The sequence below is a fragment of the Cherax quadricarinatus genome, chromosome 18 (assembly GCF_038502225.1).
Source record: "Cherax quadricarinatus isolate ZL_2023a chromosome 18, ASM3850222v1, whole genome shotgun sequence".
Lineage (NCBI taxonomy): Eukaryota > Metazoa > Arthropoda > Malacostraca > Decapoda > Parastacidae > Cherax > Cherax quadricarinatus.
This window is the reverse complement of record NC_091309.1, coordinates 41,134,968-41,147,848: the sequence shown is the minus strand read 5'-3', so window position 1 is coordinate 41,147,848 and position 12,881 is coordinate 41,134,968. Positions and strand designations below refer to the sequence as shown.

At 42.1% G+C, this 12,881-nt stretch overlaps 1 protein-coding gene across 3 annotated transcripts in view; it reads right to left on the bottom strand.

Moving 5' to 3' along the window:
- Positions 1 to 11,853, bottom strand: part of LOC128689508 (G patch domain-containing protein 4) — an 84,391-nt gene extending 72,538 nt beyond the window's left edge. For all 3 annotated transcript variants that reach the window (XM_053777882.2, XM_053777883.2, XM_070086440.1), the window contains exon 1: positions 11,448 to 11,853. In XM_053777882.2, coding sequence (XP_053633857.1) covers positions 11,448 to 11,520 — 73 coding nt within the window. In that variant the 5' untranslated portion in view covers positions 11,521 to 11,853. The remainder of the gene's footprint in view (positions 1 to 11,447) is intronic.
- Between the last annotated feature and the right edge of the window lie 1,028 nt (positions 11,854 to 12,881).

The window sequence follows — 12,881 nt, the reverse complement described above, 5'->3', positions numbered from 1 at the left end:
AGAGATGGGGATGTTGCAGTGCAAAAGGTTATCTGAGCTATGATATCAACACAATTCTGGCAAGACAGAGATTGAATGAATGATTGTGAAAGTGTTTCTTGTTGTTCAGGTCACCCTACCTTGGTGGGAGATAGCCGATGTGTTTAAAAATTCTTTGTTACCAACAGTAAGCTGACCAGAGTTACATTTAAGTGGGCATCTTTTTCCTATTCTTATTCCAATAAAGTACCCAAAAGAAACCCTTTAAGTCAATACACCAGGTCATTTTAGATTAGGTTAGATAACATACATGTTACATTAGGTTAAGTTGGGTTTAGTTAGGACTTTTTGTTCCCATTTGCACAAATTAAAACCATTTCCAGTGCATAACCAACTTAATATTGGACAATTAAAATTTTGTACTGAAATCACAAAATGGCACTTGCTAATAATTTCACACTGGCTAATAGTCTGTTAAGTTTCTCTTTGCATTCCTTAACAACAATTGTAAACAGTTCATCAGAGCCTGGTGACTTGTACCATTCCAATGGTGTCTGGAAAATCTTCCAGCTCCTGCACCCAACATCTTGCTCCTGGGGGATTTCAACTTAAGGCACCTAAAATGGAGGAATATAGCAAATAATATTGTTGCAGTAATAACACCAGGAGGCAGCTCTGATGAAAACTCACACTCACACGAGCTTTTAAATCTCTGCACAAAATTCAATTTAAACCAGCAAATAATAGAGCCTACTAGACTGGAGAATACACTAGACCTCATCTTCACTAACAATGATGATCTGATAAGAAATGTCACCATATCAAAAACAATATACTCAGATCACAACATAATTGAGGTTCAGACATGTATGCATGGAGCCTCAGACCGACAAAATGAGACTAGTCACGAGGGAGCATTCACCAAATTCAACTTCAATAACAAAAACATAAAGTGGGACCAAGTAAACCAAGTCCTAACCGATATAAGCTGGGAAGATATACTAAGCAACACAGACCCAAACTTATGCCTAGAACAGATTAACTCGGTGGCACTCGATGTATGCACAAGGCTTATTCCTCTAAGAAAAAGGAGGAGTAGATGTAAAATAGAAAGAGACAGGCGCTCCCTTTACAGGCGACGGAAAAGAATAACAGAGCGGCTAAAAGAGGTCAATATATCAGAAATGCGCAGGGAGACACTGGTCAGAGAAATAGCAAGCATCGAACTTAAGCTAAAAGAATCCTTTAGGAGTCAGGAATCGCGGGAAGAACTAAAAGCCATAAATGAAATCGAAAGAAACCCAAAGTATTTCTTCTCCTATGCCAAATCAAAATCGAGAACAACGTCCAGTATTGGGCCCCTACTTAAACAAGATGGGTCCTACACAGATGACAGCAAGGAAATGAGTGAGCTACTCAAGTCCCAATATGACTCAGTTTTTAGCAAGCCGCTAACCAGACTGAGAGTCGAAGATCAAAATGAATTTTTTATGAGAGAGCCACAAAATTTGATTAACACAAGCCTATCCGATGTTATCCTGACGCCAAATGACTTCGAACAGGCGATAAATGACATGCCCATGCACTCTGCCCCAGGGCCAGACTCATGGAACTCTGTGTTCATCAAGAACTGCAAGAAGCCCCTATCACGAGCCTTTTCCATCCTATGGAGAGGGAGCATGGACACGGGGGTCGTCCCTCAGTTACTAAAAACAACAGACATAGCCCCACTCCACAAAGGGGGCAGTAAAGCAACAGCAAAGAACTACAGACCAATAGCACTAACATCCCATATCATAAAAATCTTTGAAAGGGTCCTAAGAAGCAAGATCACCACCCATCTAGAAACCCATCAGTTACACAACCCAGGGCAACATGGGTTTAGAACAGGTCGCTCCTGTCTGTCTCAACTACTGGATCACTACGACAAGGTCCTAAATGCACTAGAAGACAAAAAGAATGCAGATGTAATATATACAGACTTTGCAAAAGCCTTCGACAAGTGTGACCATGGCGTAATAGCGCACAAAATGCGCGCTAAAGGAATAACAGGAAAAGTTGGTCGATGGATCTATAATTTCCTCTCTAACAGAACACAGAGAGTAGTCGTCAACAGAGTAAAGTCCGAGGCAGCTACGGTGAAAAGCTCTGTTCCACAAGGCACAGTACTAGCTCCCATCTTGTTCCTCATCCTCATATCCGACATAGACAAGGATGTCAGCCACAGCACCGTGTCTTCCTTTGCAGATGACACCCGAATCTGCATGACAGTGTCTTCCATTGCAGACACTGCAAGGCTCCAGGCGGACATCAACCAAATCTTTCAGTGGGCTGCAGAAAACAATATGAAGTTCAACGATGAGAAATTTCAATTACTCAGATATGGTAAACATGAGGAAATTAAATCTTCATCAGAGTACAAAACAAATTCTGGCCACAAAATAGAGCGAAACACCAACGTCAAAGACCTGGGAGTGATTATGTCGGAGGATCTCACCTTCAAGGACCATAACATTGTATCAATCGCATCTGCTAGAAAAATGACAGGATGGATAATGAGAACCTTCAAAACTAGGGAGGCCAAGCCCATGATGACACTCTTCAGGTCACTTGTTCTATCTAGGCTGGAATATTGCTGCACTCTAACAGCACCTTTCAAGGCAGGTGAAATTGCCGACCTAGAAAATGTACAGAGAACTTTCACGGCGCGCATAACGGAGATAAAACACCTCAATTACTGGGAGCGCTTGAGGTTTCTAAACCTGTATTCCCTGGAACGCAGGAGGGAGAGATACATGATTATATACACCTGGAAAATCCTAGAGGGACTAGTACCGAACTTGCACACGAAAATCACTCACTACGAAAGCAAAAGACTTGGCAGACGATGCACCATCCCCCCAATGAAAAGCAGGGGTGTCACTAGCACGTTAAGAGACCATACAATAAGTGTCAGGGGACCGAGACTGTTCAACTGCCTCCCAGCACACATAAGGGGGATTACAAACAGACCCCTGGCAGTCTTCAAACTGGCACTGGACAAGCACCTAAAGGCAGTTCCTGATCAGCCGGGCTGTGGCTCGTACGTTGGTTTGCGTGCAGCCAGCAGCAACAGCCTGGTTGATCAGGCGCTGATCCACCAGGAGGCCTGGTCACAGACCGGGCCGCGGGGGCGTTGACCCCCGAAACTCTCTCCAGGTCTCCAGGTATAGCTAAGACACAAAATCTTCAAATCATTATGAGAGAATTATTGTAGAAGCAGCTTTGGCTACATGTTAAAATATAACCACACATTATCCTACAAAATCTTAAGTTTAGGTTACGTTATGTTAGTTAAATGTTTGCCAAGTTTTTGTTCAGTTTATATAAAAGAGAACACCTAACAAGCAGGAAAATATTGGAGATTCTGCTGACTGATCAACAATTTTGGAACATTAATGAAATCACTGACATTCACTCAAATTCCTTGGATCAAGAGCCCTTCACCAGCATCAAGAAACCTCCACAATGGGTAGAAATAACACAAACATTTGAACCAGCTATAGAAGTATCACGACTTTGTAGAAATGAAGAACTGGAATAAACCAGTCAGGTCCAAATCACATCAGCTAAAAAAGGAAGAAGCACTGCATCACACCTACTGGCCCAAGCTAATCAGGTCCAACTCACAACCACCCACACTCACTCATGCATCTGTCTAACCTATTTTTAAACCTACACAACATTTTAGCTTCAATGATGCTGCTCGGGAGTTTGTTCCACTCATCTACAACTATTTCCAAATCACTGCTTTCCTATATCCATTCAAAATCTAAAATTTTCCAACTTGAAACCACTGCTGTGAGTCCTGTCTTGGTTAGATATTTTTAGCAAGTTATTTACAAGTCAACCAGGTCGCAAATGATATAAACTGGTAAGACAGCCTAAGCAAAACGGATCCAAACCTATGTCTAGAACAAATTAACTCTGTGGCACTCGAGGTATGCTCAAGGCATATTCCTTTAACAAAAAGGAAGAGAAGATGTAAACTAGAAAGAGAAAGGCGCTCCCTATACGGGCAAAGGCAAAGAATAACTGAGCAGCTAAGAGAGACCAATATATGAAGGGAAGCACTGGTCAGAGAAATAGCAAACATCAAACTAAAGCTAAAGGAGTCTTACAGGAATCAAGAAATGTGGGAAGAACTAAAAGCCATAAATGAAATTGAAAGAAACCAAAATATTTCTTTTCTTATGCCAAATCAAAGTCAAGAACAACATCCAGTATTGGGCCCTTAATTAAACGAGATGGGTCCTACACAGATGACAGCAAGGAAATGAGTGAGCTACTCAAGTCCCAATATGATGCAGTTTTTAGTGAGCCACTAACCAGACTGAGAGTTGAAGACCTAAATGATTTTTTACGAGCAAGACATAGAATTTGGTAGACTCAAACCTATCTGATATTATCCTGACAACAAATGACTTCAAAAAGGCGATAAATGACATGTCCATGCACTCTGCCCCAGGCCCAGACTCATGGAACTCCATGTTCATCAAGAACTGCAAGAAGCCCCTACCATGTGTTTTTAACCCTTAAACTGTCCAAACGTAGATCTACGTTTTTTCAACATTTGAAAGTATGTAAAAAAAGTAGATCTTCTTTTCTTTTTTTACATTTAAAAAAGTGTAAAAAAAACTTTGATCTATGTTTTTTTTTTTTTTGTTATATTTGAAAATATGTAAAAAAAAATAGATCTACTTTTGGAGCACTACGCATGTGAACGTAGATCTGCTTGGACAGTTTAAGGGTTAATATCCTATGGAGAGGAAGGATGAACACAGGGGTCATCCCACAGCTGCTAAAAACAATAGACATAGCCCCACTCCACAAAGGTAGCAGTAAAGCAATAGCAAAGAACTACAGACTGACAGCACTAACATCCCATATCATAAAAATCCTTGAAAGGGTTCTAAGAAGCAACCTCGCCATCCATCTAGATACCCATCAGTTACATAACCCAGGGTAACATGAGTTTAGAGCAGGACGCTCCTGCCTGTCCCAACTACTGGACCACTATGGCTAGGTCCTGGATGCTCTAGAAGACAAACAAAATGCAGATTTATTTTCACACAGACTTTGCAAAAGCCTTTGACAAGTGTGACCATGGTGTAATAGCGCACAAGATGCATGATAAAGGAATAACAGGAAAAGTTGATAGATGGATCTATAATTTAATAACAAACAGAACACAGAGTAGAAGTAAACAGAGTGAAGTCTGAGATGGCTAAGATGAAAAGCTCTGTTCCACAAGGCACAATACTCGTTCCCATCCTGTTCCTCATCCTCATACCTGGCACAGAGAGGGATGTACAGTGTTCGTCACGGCATTATGCTGCCCCTCCCCCACACACATACCACAACACAAACACATGAAAGATTATAATATATATATTTGCACACTTACTGAGGTTTTAATACTTGGTGCTGCATCCTTTACGCTTAATCACGTTCCTCAGCCATGTAGGAAGACACTCACACAAATTCTTGAGGGTTTGGGGAGGTATATTATTCTACAGCAGCCTCCAGCCGCTGGATGGAACTGATATCCTTGCCAAGTAAACTTCGTTTCACTATTGACCAGAGGTTCTCAACAGGGTATAGGTCTGGGGAATTGCCTGGCCAGTCATTAAAGTACCTCACTTCGCAGTCCTTAAGTCACTGAACTATAGATCTGGCAGTATGATACGGTGCACCATCCTGCATAAAAACCATAGCCCCACACGTCAAATGCCTCAGGTAAATTGTTACACAATAACTCCAGGTAATTATACTGTTTCATATACTGGTTTTTGGGAAGCACAATGAGTTCACCAACACTCTGAGCAGTGAAACACCCCCCCAAACCATGAGCGAGTCTAGGTGTTTGGTGGTCCCACAGGCGGAGCATGGGTCTAGCGGGTCACTACCTCTGGGCCAGTACACGTCCCACATGGTTACAGGTGACGGTGAAGGTTGCTTCATCACTCCAAAGTACTTTAGACCACTGTTGAGGATTCCAGTGAAGATATTTCTTTACATAATCCAGCCTACATTCTTCTGTGGCTTGGAGAGGATCAGTTTCTTAGCCTGGCTTTGGCTACTATAGCCCAGTTCTGACACATGCCTGCTAACAGTTCTTACAGACACCTCTGAGAGAGGATGTGGGTTCTTTTCTTTCAACTCTCTAGCAGTTATGGTTGTAAATCTCCTGATGATGTCAGATATGCAGCTGTTTTTTTCCCAAAAGAATAACCCATGTGCAACATTTGTGCCACGTTAAATTTTAATGCAACTGATAGTGTCATCTTGCCAGAATGTCCTATCACCTGTGCCCAAAGTAGAGAGAGAGAGAATTCTGCAACATGTTTAGAACATGCTTTTCTGGCTGGGTGATTGACTGGCTGTGCTTGGCTGACTGAATGACTGACTTTGCTAACTGACTTTGCTGACTGACTTTGCTAACTGCTTCTTTAATACAGTTAAGGTACAAACAGATGTCTTCTTCGAGGGGCCAGGCCGAGGTTTGGCAGATGGTAACTCGACACCACCACCAGCCTTAAAACACTGCACCCAGTTACTTACTGAATGCTAACACACGCCAACATGGTTTGAGCTATAGTTTCTGATATTAACCCTTTCAAGGTCGGCAGGCCCTCTCCTAAACTTGTTCGCAAGGTCGGAAATTTTTCGGAAAAAAAAAAAAATTCTTATGAAATGAAAGAGAATCTTTTTCCGATCATAATCACACCAAAAGTATGAACATTGATGGAAAACTTACGGAATAATGCTCTTGCGAAGTTAGCGATCTTGACGATTTCCACGCATCGGCGATTTCGCCCAATTTGAGCCCTATTTTCAGCCAATTCCAATGCACCAGTCAACAAAAATCATAACTATTTCACTAGAAATCCATTTTTTCTATCGAATGAGTATGAGAAACCACCCATTTACCGATTTCAATTATCCAATAAAGTGGTCAGAAATTGGCAATTTTGCCAATTTCACATAAATTTCAAAAGATGCCAATTTCCAAATAGGGTCCAGAATATACAAGACAGACATTCCTGGCTCTAAAATAACATTTCCTCTGTTCATTAGTCACGTCCCCAGGCCTCTGTTACATTTCTTTTGCTTTCCACTTGGAATCTTTATTCTCACAAAAAATAGAAGATTTACTGTTATGCAGACTACTGCATTAGTGTAGAAATGGCGCAAAAATGGTATAAATAATACACTTCCCCTCACTGCAGCAGTCTCGTGAGCACTGAGGAGTCACTGTGGATTGTGGTAGAAGGCCATGACATCATGCTAAGGGCTGCTACCTGGCATAATGCACTGACTATAAAAGACCTCCCTGTATGGTAGGCCTTTGATTTTCATCATGGCATTATGCAGGGGTGCTAACCCGGGATATTGCCATGATGAGCATTGTAAGCCACAGCACTGTCTTCCTTTGTAGATGACACCTGAATTGGCATGGAAGTGTCCTCCACTGAAGACACTGCAAGACTCCAGGCGGACATCAACCAAATCTTTAAATGGGCCACAGGAAACAATATGAAGTTCAACGATAAGAAATTTCAATTACTCCGATAAAGAAAACATAAGGAAATTAAAACTGTATCGGAGTATAATACAAATTCCAACTACACAATAGAGCGAAAAACTAATGTAAAAGATCTAGGAGTGACAATGTCAGAGGATCTCACCTTCAAAGACCACAACACTGCATCAATCACATCTGCTAGAAAAATGACAGGATGGATAATGAAAACCTTCAAAACTAGGGATGCCAAGCCCATGATTACACTCTTCAGGTTGCTTGTTCTATTTAGGCTGGAATATTGCTGCACACTAACAGTACCTTTCAAGGCAGGTGAAATTGCTAACCTAGAAAATGTACAGAGAATCTTCATGGCACACATAACTGAGATAAAACACCTCAATTACCGGGATCACTTAGCATTCCTCAACCTGTACTCCCTAGAATGCAGGAGGGAGAGATACATGATTATATACACTTGAAAAATTCTAGAGGGATTAGTACCAAACCTGCACACGAAAATCATTCCCTATGAAAACAAAAAACTCGGCAGACGGTGCAACATCCCCCCAATGAAAAGCAGGGGTGTCACTAGCACAATAAGAGACAAGACAATAAGTGTCAGGGGCCCAAGACTGTTCAACTGCCTCCCAGCATACATAACTGGGATTACCAATAGACCCCTGGCTGTCTTCAAGAAGGCACTGGACAGGCACCTAAAATCTGTACCTGACCAGCCAGGCTGTGGTTTGTACATCAGTTTGTGTGCAGCCAGCAGTAACAGCCTGGTTGATAAGGCCCTGATCCACCATGAGGCCTGGTCTCAGACTGAGCCGCAGGGGCATTGACCCCTGAAACCCTCTCCAGGTATACTCCAGGTATTCCTGTTTTCCATTTATACACCTCAATCATATCCCCCCTAATTCTACGTCTTCCTAAAGAGTGCAGATTCAGGGCCCTCAGTCTATCCTCATAGGGAAGGTTTCTGATATATGGGATCAACTTTGTCATCCTCCTTTGTACATTTTCCAGAGCATTTATGTCAATTCCGTAATATGTAAAGTAAAAGGACACAAGTGCAACTAATGTGACATTTTATTGTGGCAACGTTTCACTCTCCAGGAGCTTTATCAAATGTCACATTAGTTGCACTTGTGTCCTTTTACTTTACATATTATCGGTAATTCTACCAACTTTATTACAACTCCGTAATACAGTGACCAGAACTGTGCGGCATAATCTAAATGAGACCCGACAAACATGATATAGAGTTGAAAAACATAATAATTATTTAGTAATAATTTAATTTAATAATTTTAATGACTTAATAATTCAATAATTACTATTAATTAATAATTTAATAATTATTATTCATAATTTAATTTTTTTAACAAGTCAGCCATCTCCCACCGAGGCTTTCTTTTTATATTTTATTTAAAGCAATGCAAACACAAGGTGGTATAAATACACAGTGGAAATAAATGGTATAAAATACCGACACAGTGGAAATATAAACACAAATGCAGTATAATGTGATCCTTTATTGACAACGTTTCACCCACACAGTGGGCTTTTTCAAGTCACACACGGATCTACCTGGGGTTGGAAGGTACGAGAGTATTTATAGTCATGTTCAGAATGTTGAGGTCAGGTGGAGAATGCTGCATCTGATGATCTACCGGGTGGGGTTATACAGTCTTGGATCACATTATACTGCATTTGTGTTTATATTTCCATAAATACACAGAACAGATTAATACACACCGAGGCAGAGTGACCCAAAAAGAAAGAAAATACCCAAAAAGAAAATATTTTCATCATTCAACACTTTCACCTCACACATAATCACTGTTTTTGCAGAGGTGCTCAGAATACAACAGTTTAGAAGTATATACATATAAAGATACACAACATATCCCTCCAAACTGCCAATATCCTAAACCCCTCCTTTAATTTAATTATTAATTTAATTATTATTGAGTGAGCTACTCAAGTCCCAATATGACTCGGTTTTTAGCAAGCCGCTAACCAGACTGAGAGTCGAAGATCAAAATGAATTTTTTATGAGAGAGCCACAAAATTTGATTAACACAAGCCTATCCGATGTTATCCTGACGCCAAATGACTTCGAACAGGCGATAAATGACATGCCCATGCACTCTGCCCCAGGGCCAGACTCATGGAACTCTGTGTTCATCAAGAACTGCAAGAAGCCCCTATCACGAGCCTTTTCCATCCTATGGAGAGGGAGCATGGACACGGGGGTCGTCCCACAGTTACTAAAAACAACAGACATAGCCCCACTCCACAAAGGGGGCAGTAAAGCAACAGCAAAGAACTACAGACCAATAGCACTAACATCCCATATCATAAAAATCTTTGAAAGGGTCCTAAGAAGCAAGATCACCACGCATCTAGAAGCCCATCAGTTACACAACCCAGGGCAACATGGGTTTAGAACAGGTCGCTCCTGTCTGTCTCAACTATTGGACCACTACGACAAGGTCCTAAATGCACTAGAAGACAAAAAGAATGCAGATGTAATATATACAGACTTTGCAAAAGCCTTCGACAAGTGTGACCATGGCGTAATAGCGCACAAAATGCGTGCTAAAGGAATAACAGGAAAAGTCGGTCGATGGATCTATAATTTCCTCACTAACAGAACACAGAGAGTAGTCGTCAACAGAGTAAAGTCCGAGGCAGCTACGGTGAAAAGCTCTGTTCCACAAGGCACAGTACTCGCTCCCATCTTGTTCCTCATCCTTATATCCGACATAGACAAGGATGTCAGCCACAGCACCGTGTCTTCCTTTGCAGATGACACCCGAATCTGCATGACAGTGTCTTCCATTGCAGACACTGCAAAGCTCCAGGCAGACATCAACCAAATCTTTCAGTGGGCTGCAGAAAACAATATGAAGTTCAACGATGAGAAATTTCAATTACTCAGATATGGTAAACATGAGGAAATTAAATCTTCATCAGAGTACAAAACAAATTCTGGCCACAAAATAGAGCGAAACACCAACGTCAAAGACCTGGGAGTGATCATGTCGGAGGATCTCACCTTCAAGGACCATAACATTGTATCAATCGCATCTGCTAGAAAAATGACAGGATGGATAATGAGAACCTTCAAAACTAGGGAGGCCAAGCCCATGATGACGCTCTTCAGGTCACTTGTTCTATCTAGGCTGGAATATTGGTGCACACTAACAGCACCTTTCAAGGCAGGTGAAATTGCCGACCTAGAAAATGTACAGAGAACTTTCACGGCACGCATAACGGAGATAAAACACCTCAATTATTGGGAGCGCTTGAGGTTCCTAAACCTGTATTCCCTGGAACGCAGGAGGGAGAGATACATGATTATATACACCTGGAAAATCCTAGAGGGACTAGTACCGAACTTGCACACGAAAATCACTCACTACGAAAGCAAAAGACTTGGCAGACGATGCACCATCCCCCCAATGAAAAGCAGGGGTGTCACTAGCACGTTAAGAGACCATACAATAAGTGTCAGGGGCCCGAGACTGTTCAACTGCCTCCCAGCACACATAAGGGGGATTACCAACAGACCCCTGGCAGTCTTCAAGCTGGCACTGGGCAAGCACCTAAAGTCAGTTCCGGATCAGCCGGGCTGTGGCTCGTATGTTGGTTTGCGTGCAGCCAGCAGCAACAGCCTGGTTGATCAGGCTCTGATCCACCAGGAGGCCTGGTCTCAGACCGGGCCGCGGGGGCGTTGACCCCCGGAACTCTCTCCAGGTAAACTCCAGGTAATGATTATTATAAAAAAAATTAAGGCTGTATCAGAACACAATTCTCTCAGCAACACAGGAAAACCTGAATTAATAAAAATATTAAATCAGCTGCCACCAGACTTCCTTGATAATCTTACCAGCTGCCCAAGCTGCTCCCCTGGGGTTGAGACACCACTTCTGTCTCCTGCGAGGCTCAGCAAGCATAGACATCTTCACCTCAACACCTGCTGTGCAGCTGCTTGTGTACTTGATCCTCAAACCAGCTGTTTGTGCACGTGATGCCCTTTAAACCAGCTGTTTGTGTACTTGCTGGGCCTCAACACCGGCGACAGCAGGTATTGTATCCCAAAAATATCTGACTGGTCGTACACTCTTGAGTCACAAGTACTGGGTGTTTATATGCAGCTTGTCGCAATTGTTGGTTGTGCACCAGCTGTCCCTTACAAAAGCTGGTAGTGCAGGAGGTATTCCTGGCAGCAGCTGGTACAAGCTACAGTGGTCCACCTTGTGGGTTGTTGTTGTCGTTGTTGTTGTTGGGTTCAAGGGCCGCCACACTCCACCACCGTATAAACCAAGCCATTACCGTATGTCCAACAGTTATGTATCTTAATTCAGAAACGTTTCGCCTACATAGTAGGCTTCTTCAGTCGAGTTCAGAGGAAATAAATGGTATAAAATACCGACACAATGAAAATATAAACACATATGCAGTATAATGTGATCCTTTATTGACAACGTTTCGCCCGGTGGCCCGGTGACCTGGTGGCTAAAGCTCCCGCTTCACACACGGAGGACCCGGGTTCGATTCCCGGCGGGTGGAAACATTTCGACACGTTTCCTTACATCTGTTGTCCTGTTCACCTAGCAGCAAATAGGTACCTGGGTGTTAGTCGACTGGTGTGGGTCGCATCCTGGGGGACAAGATTAAGGACCCCAATGGAAATAAGTTAGACAGTCCTCGATGACGCACTGACTTTCTTGGGTTATCCTGGGTGGCTAACCCTCCGGGGTTAAAAATCCGAACGAAATCTTATCTTATCTTATCACACTGGGCTTTTTCAATTCACCCCAGGTAGATCTGTTCGTGACTTGAAAAAGCCCACTGTGTGGGCGAAACGTTGTCAATAAAGGATCACATTATACTGCATATGTGTTTATATTTCGAGTACAGAGGAGTTTGCAGTAGTAGAGATGTGAAGACGATATAATCAGCCCATCACCCTTGAAGACGTAGTTTTGAGGTGGTCAGTCCCTCAGCCTCCAGGCTGAAGAACACTGCAGGAGGCATGTTTATTTATTTATTTATTTATTTAAAAATTTGTGCACACATACAGAGGTACAAAAAATACAGAAAAGAGCAGTATGCCAAAGCCACTTATACTATGCATAGCATTACGGGCTGGCTTAAAATTAACTTAAGATGAACTAAGCAATGATGACATCGGTGATAAAACTTTAATGTAAACAGATTACTATAAAGCACAAGTGAGTATTACAAAGACAGGTCATATGGTTGTATGCATTGTTGTACATTCAGTAGAATGGAGTATTCTGTTAGGTAGTGTATTTAA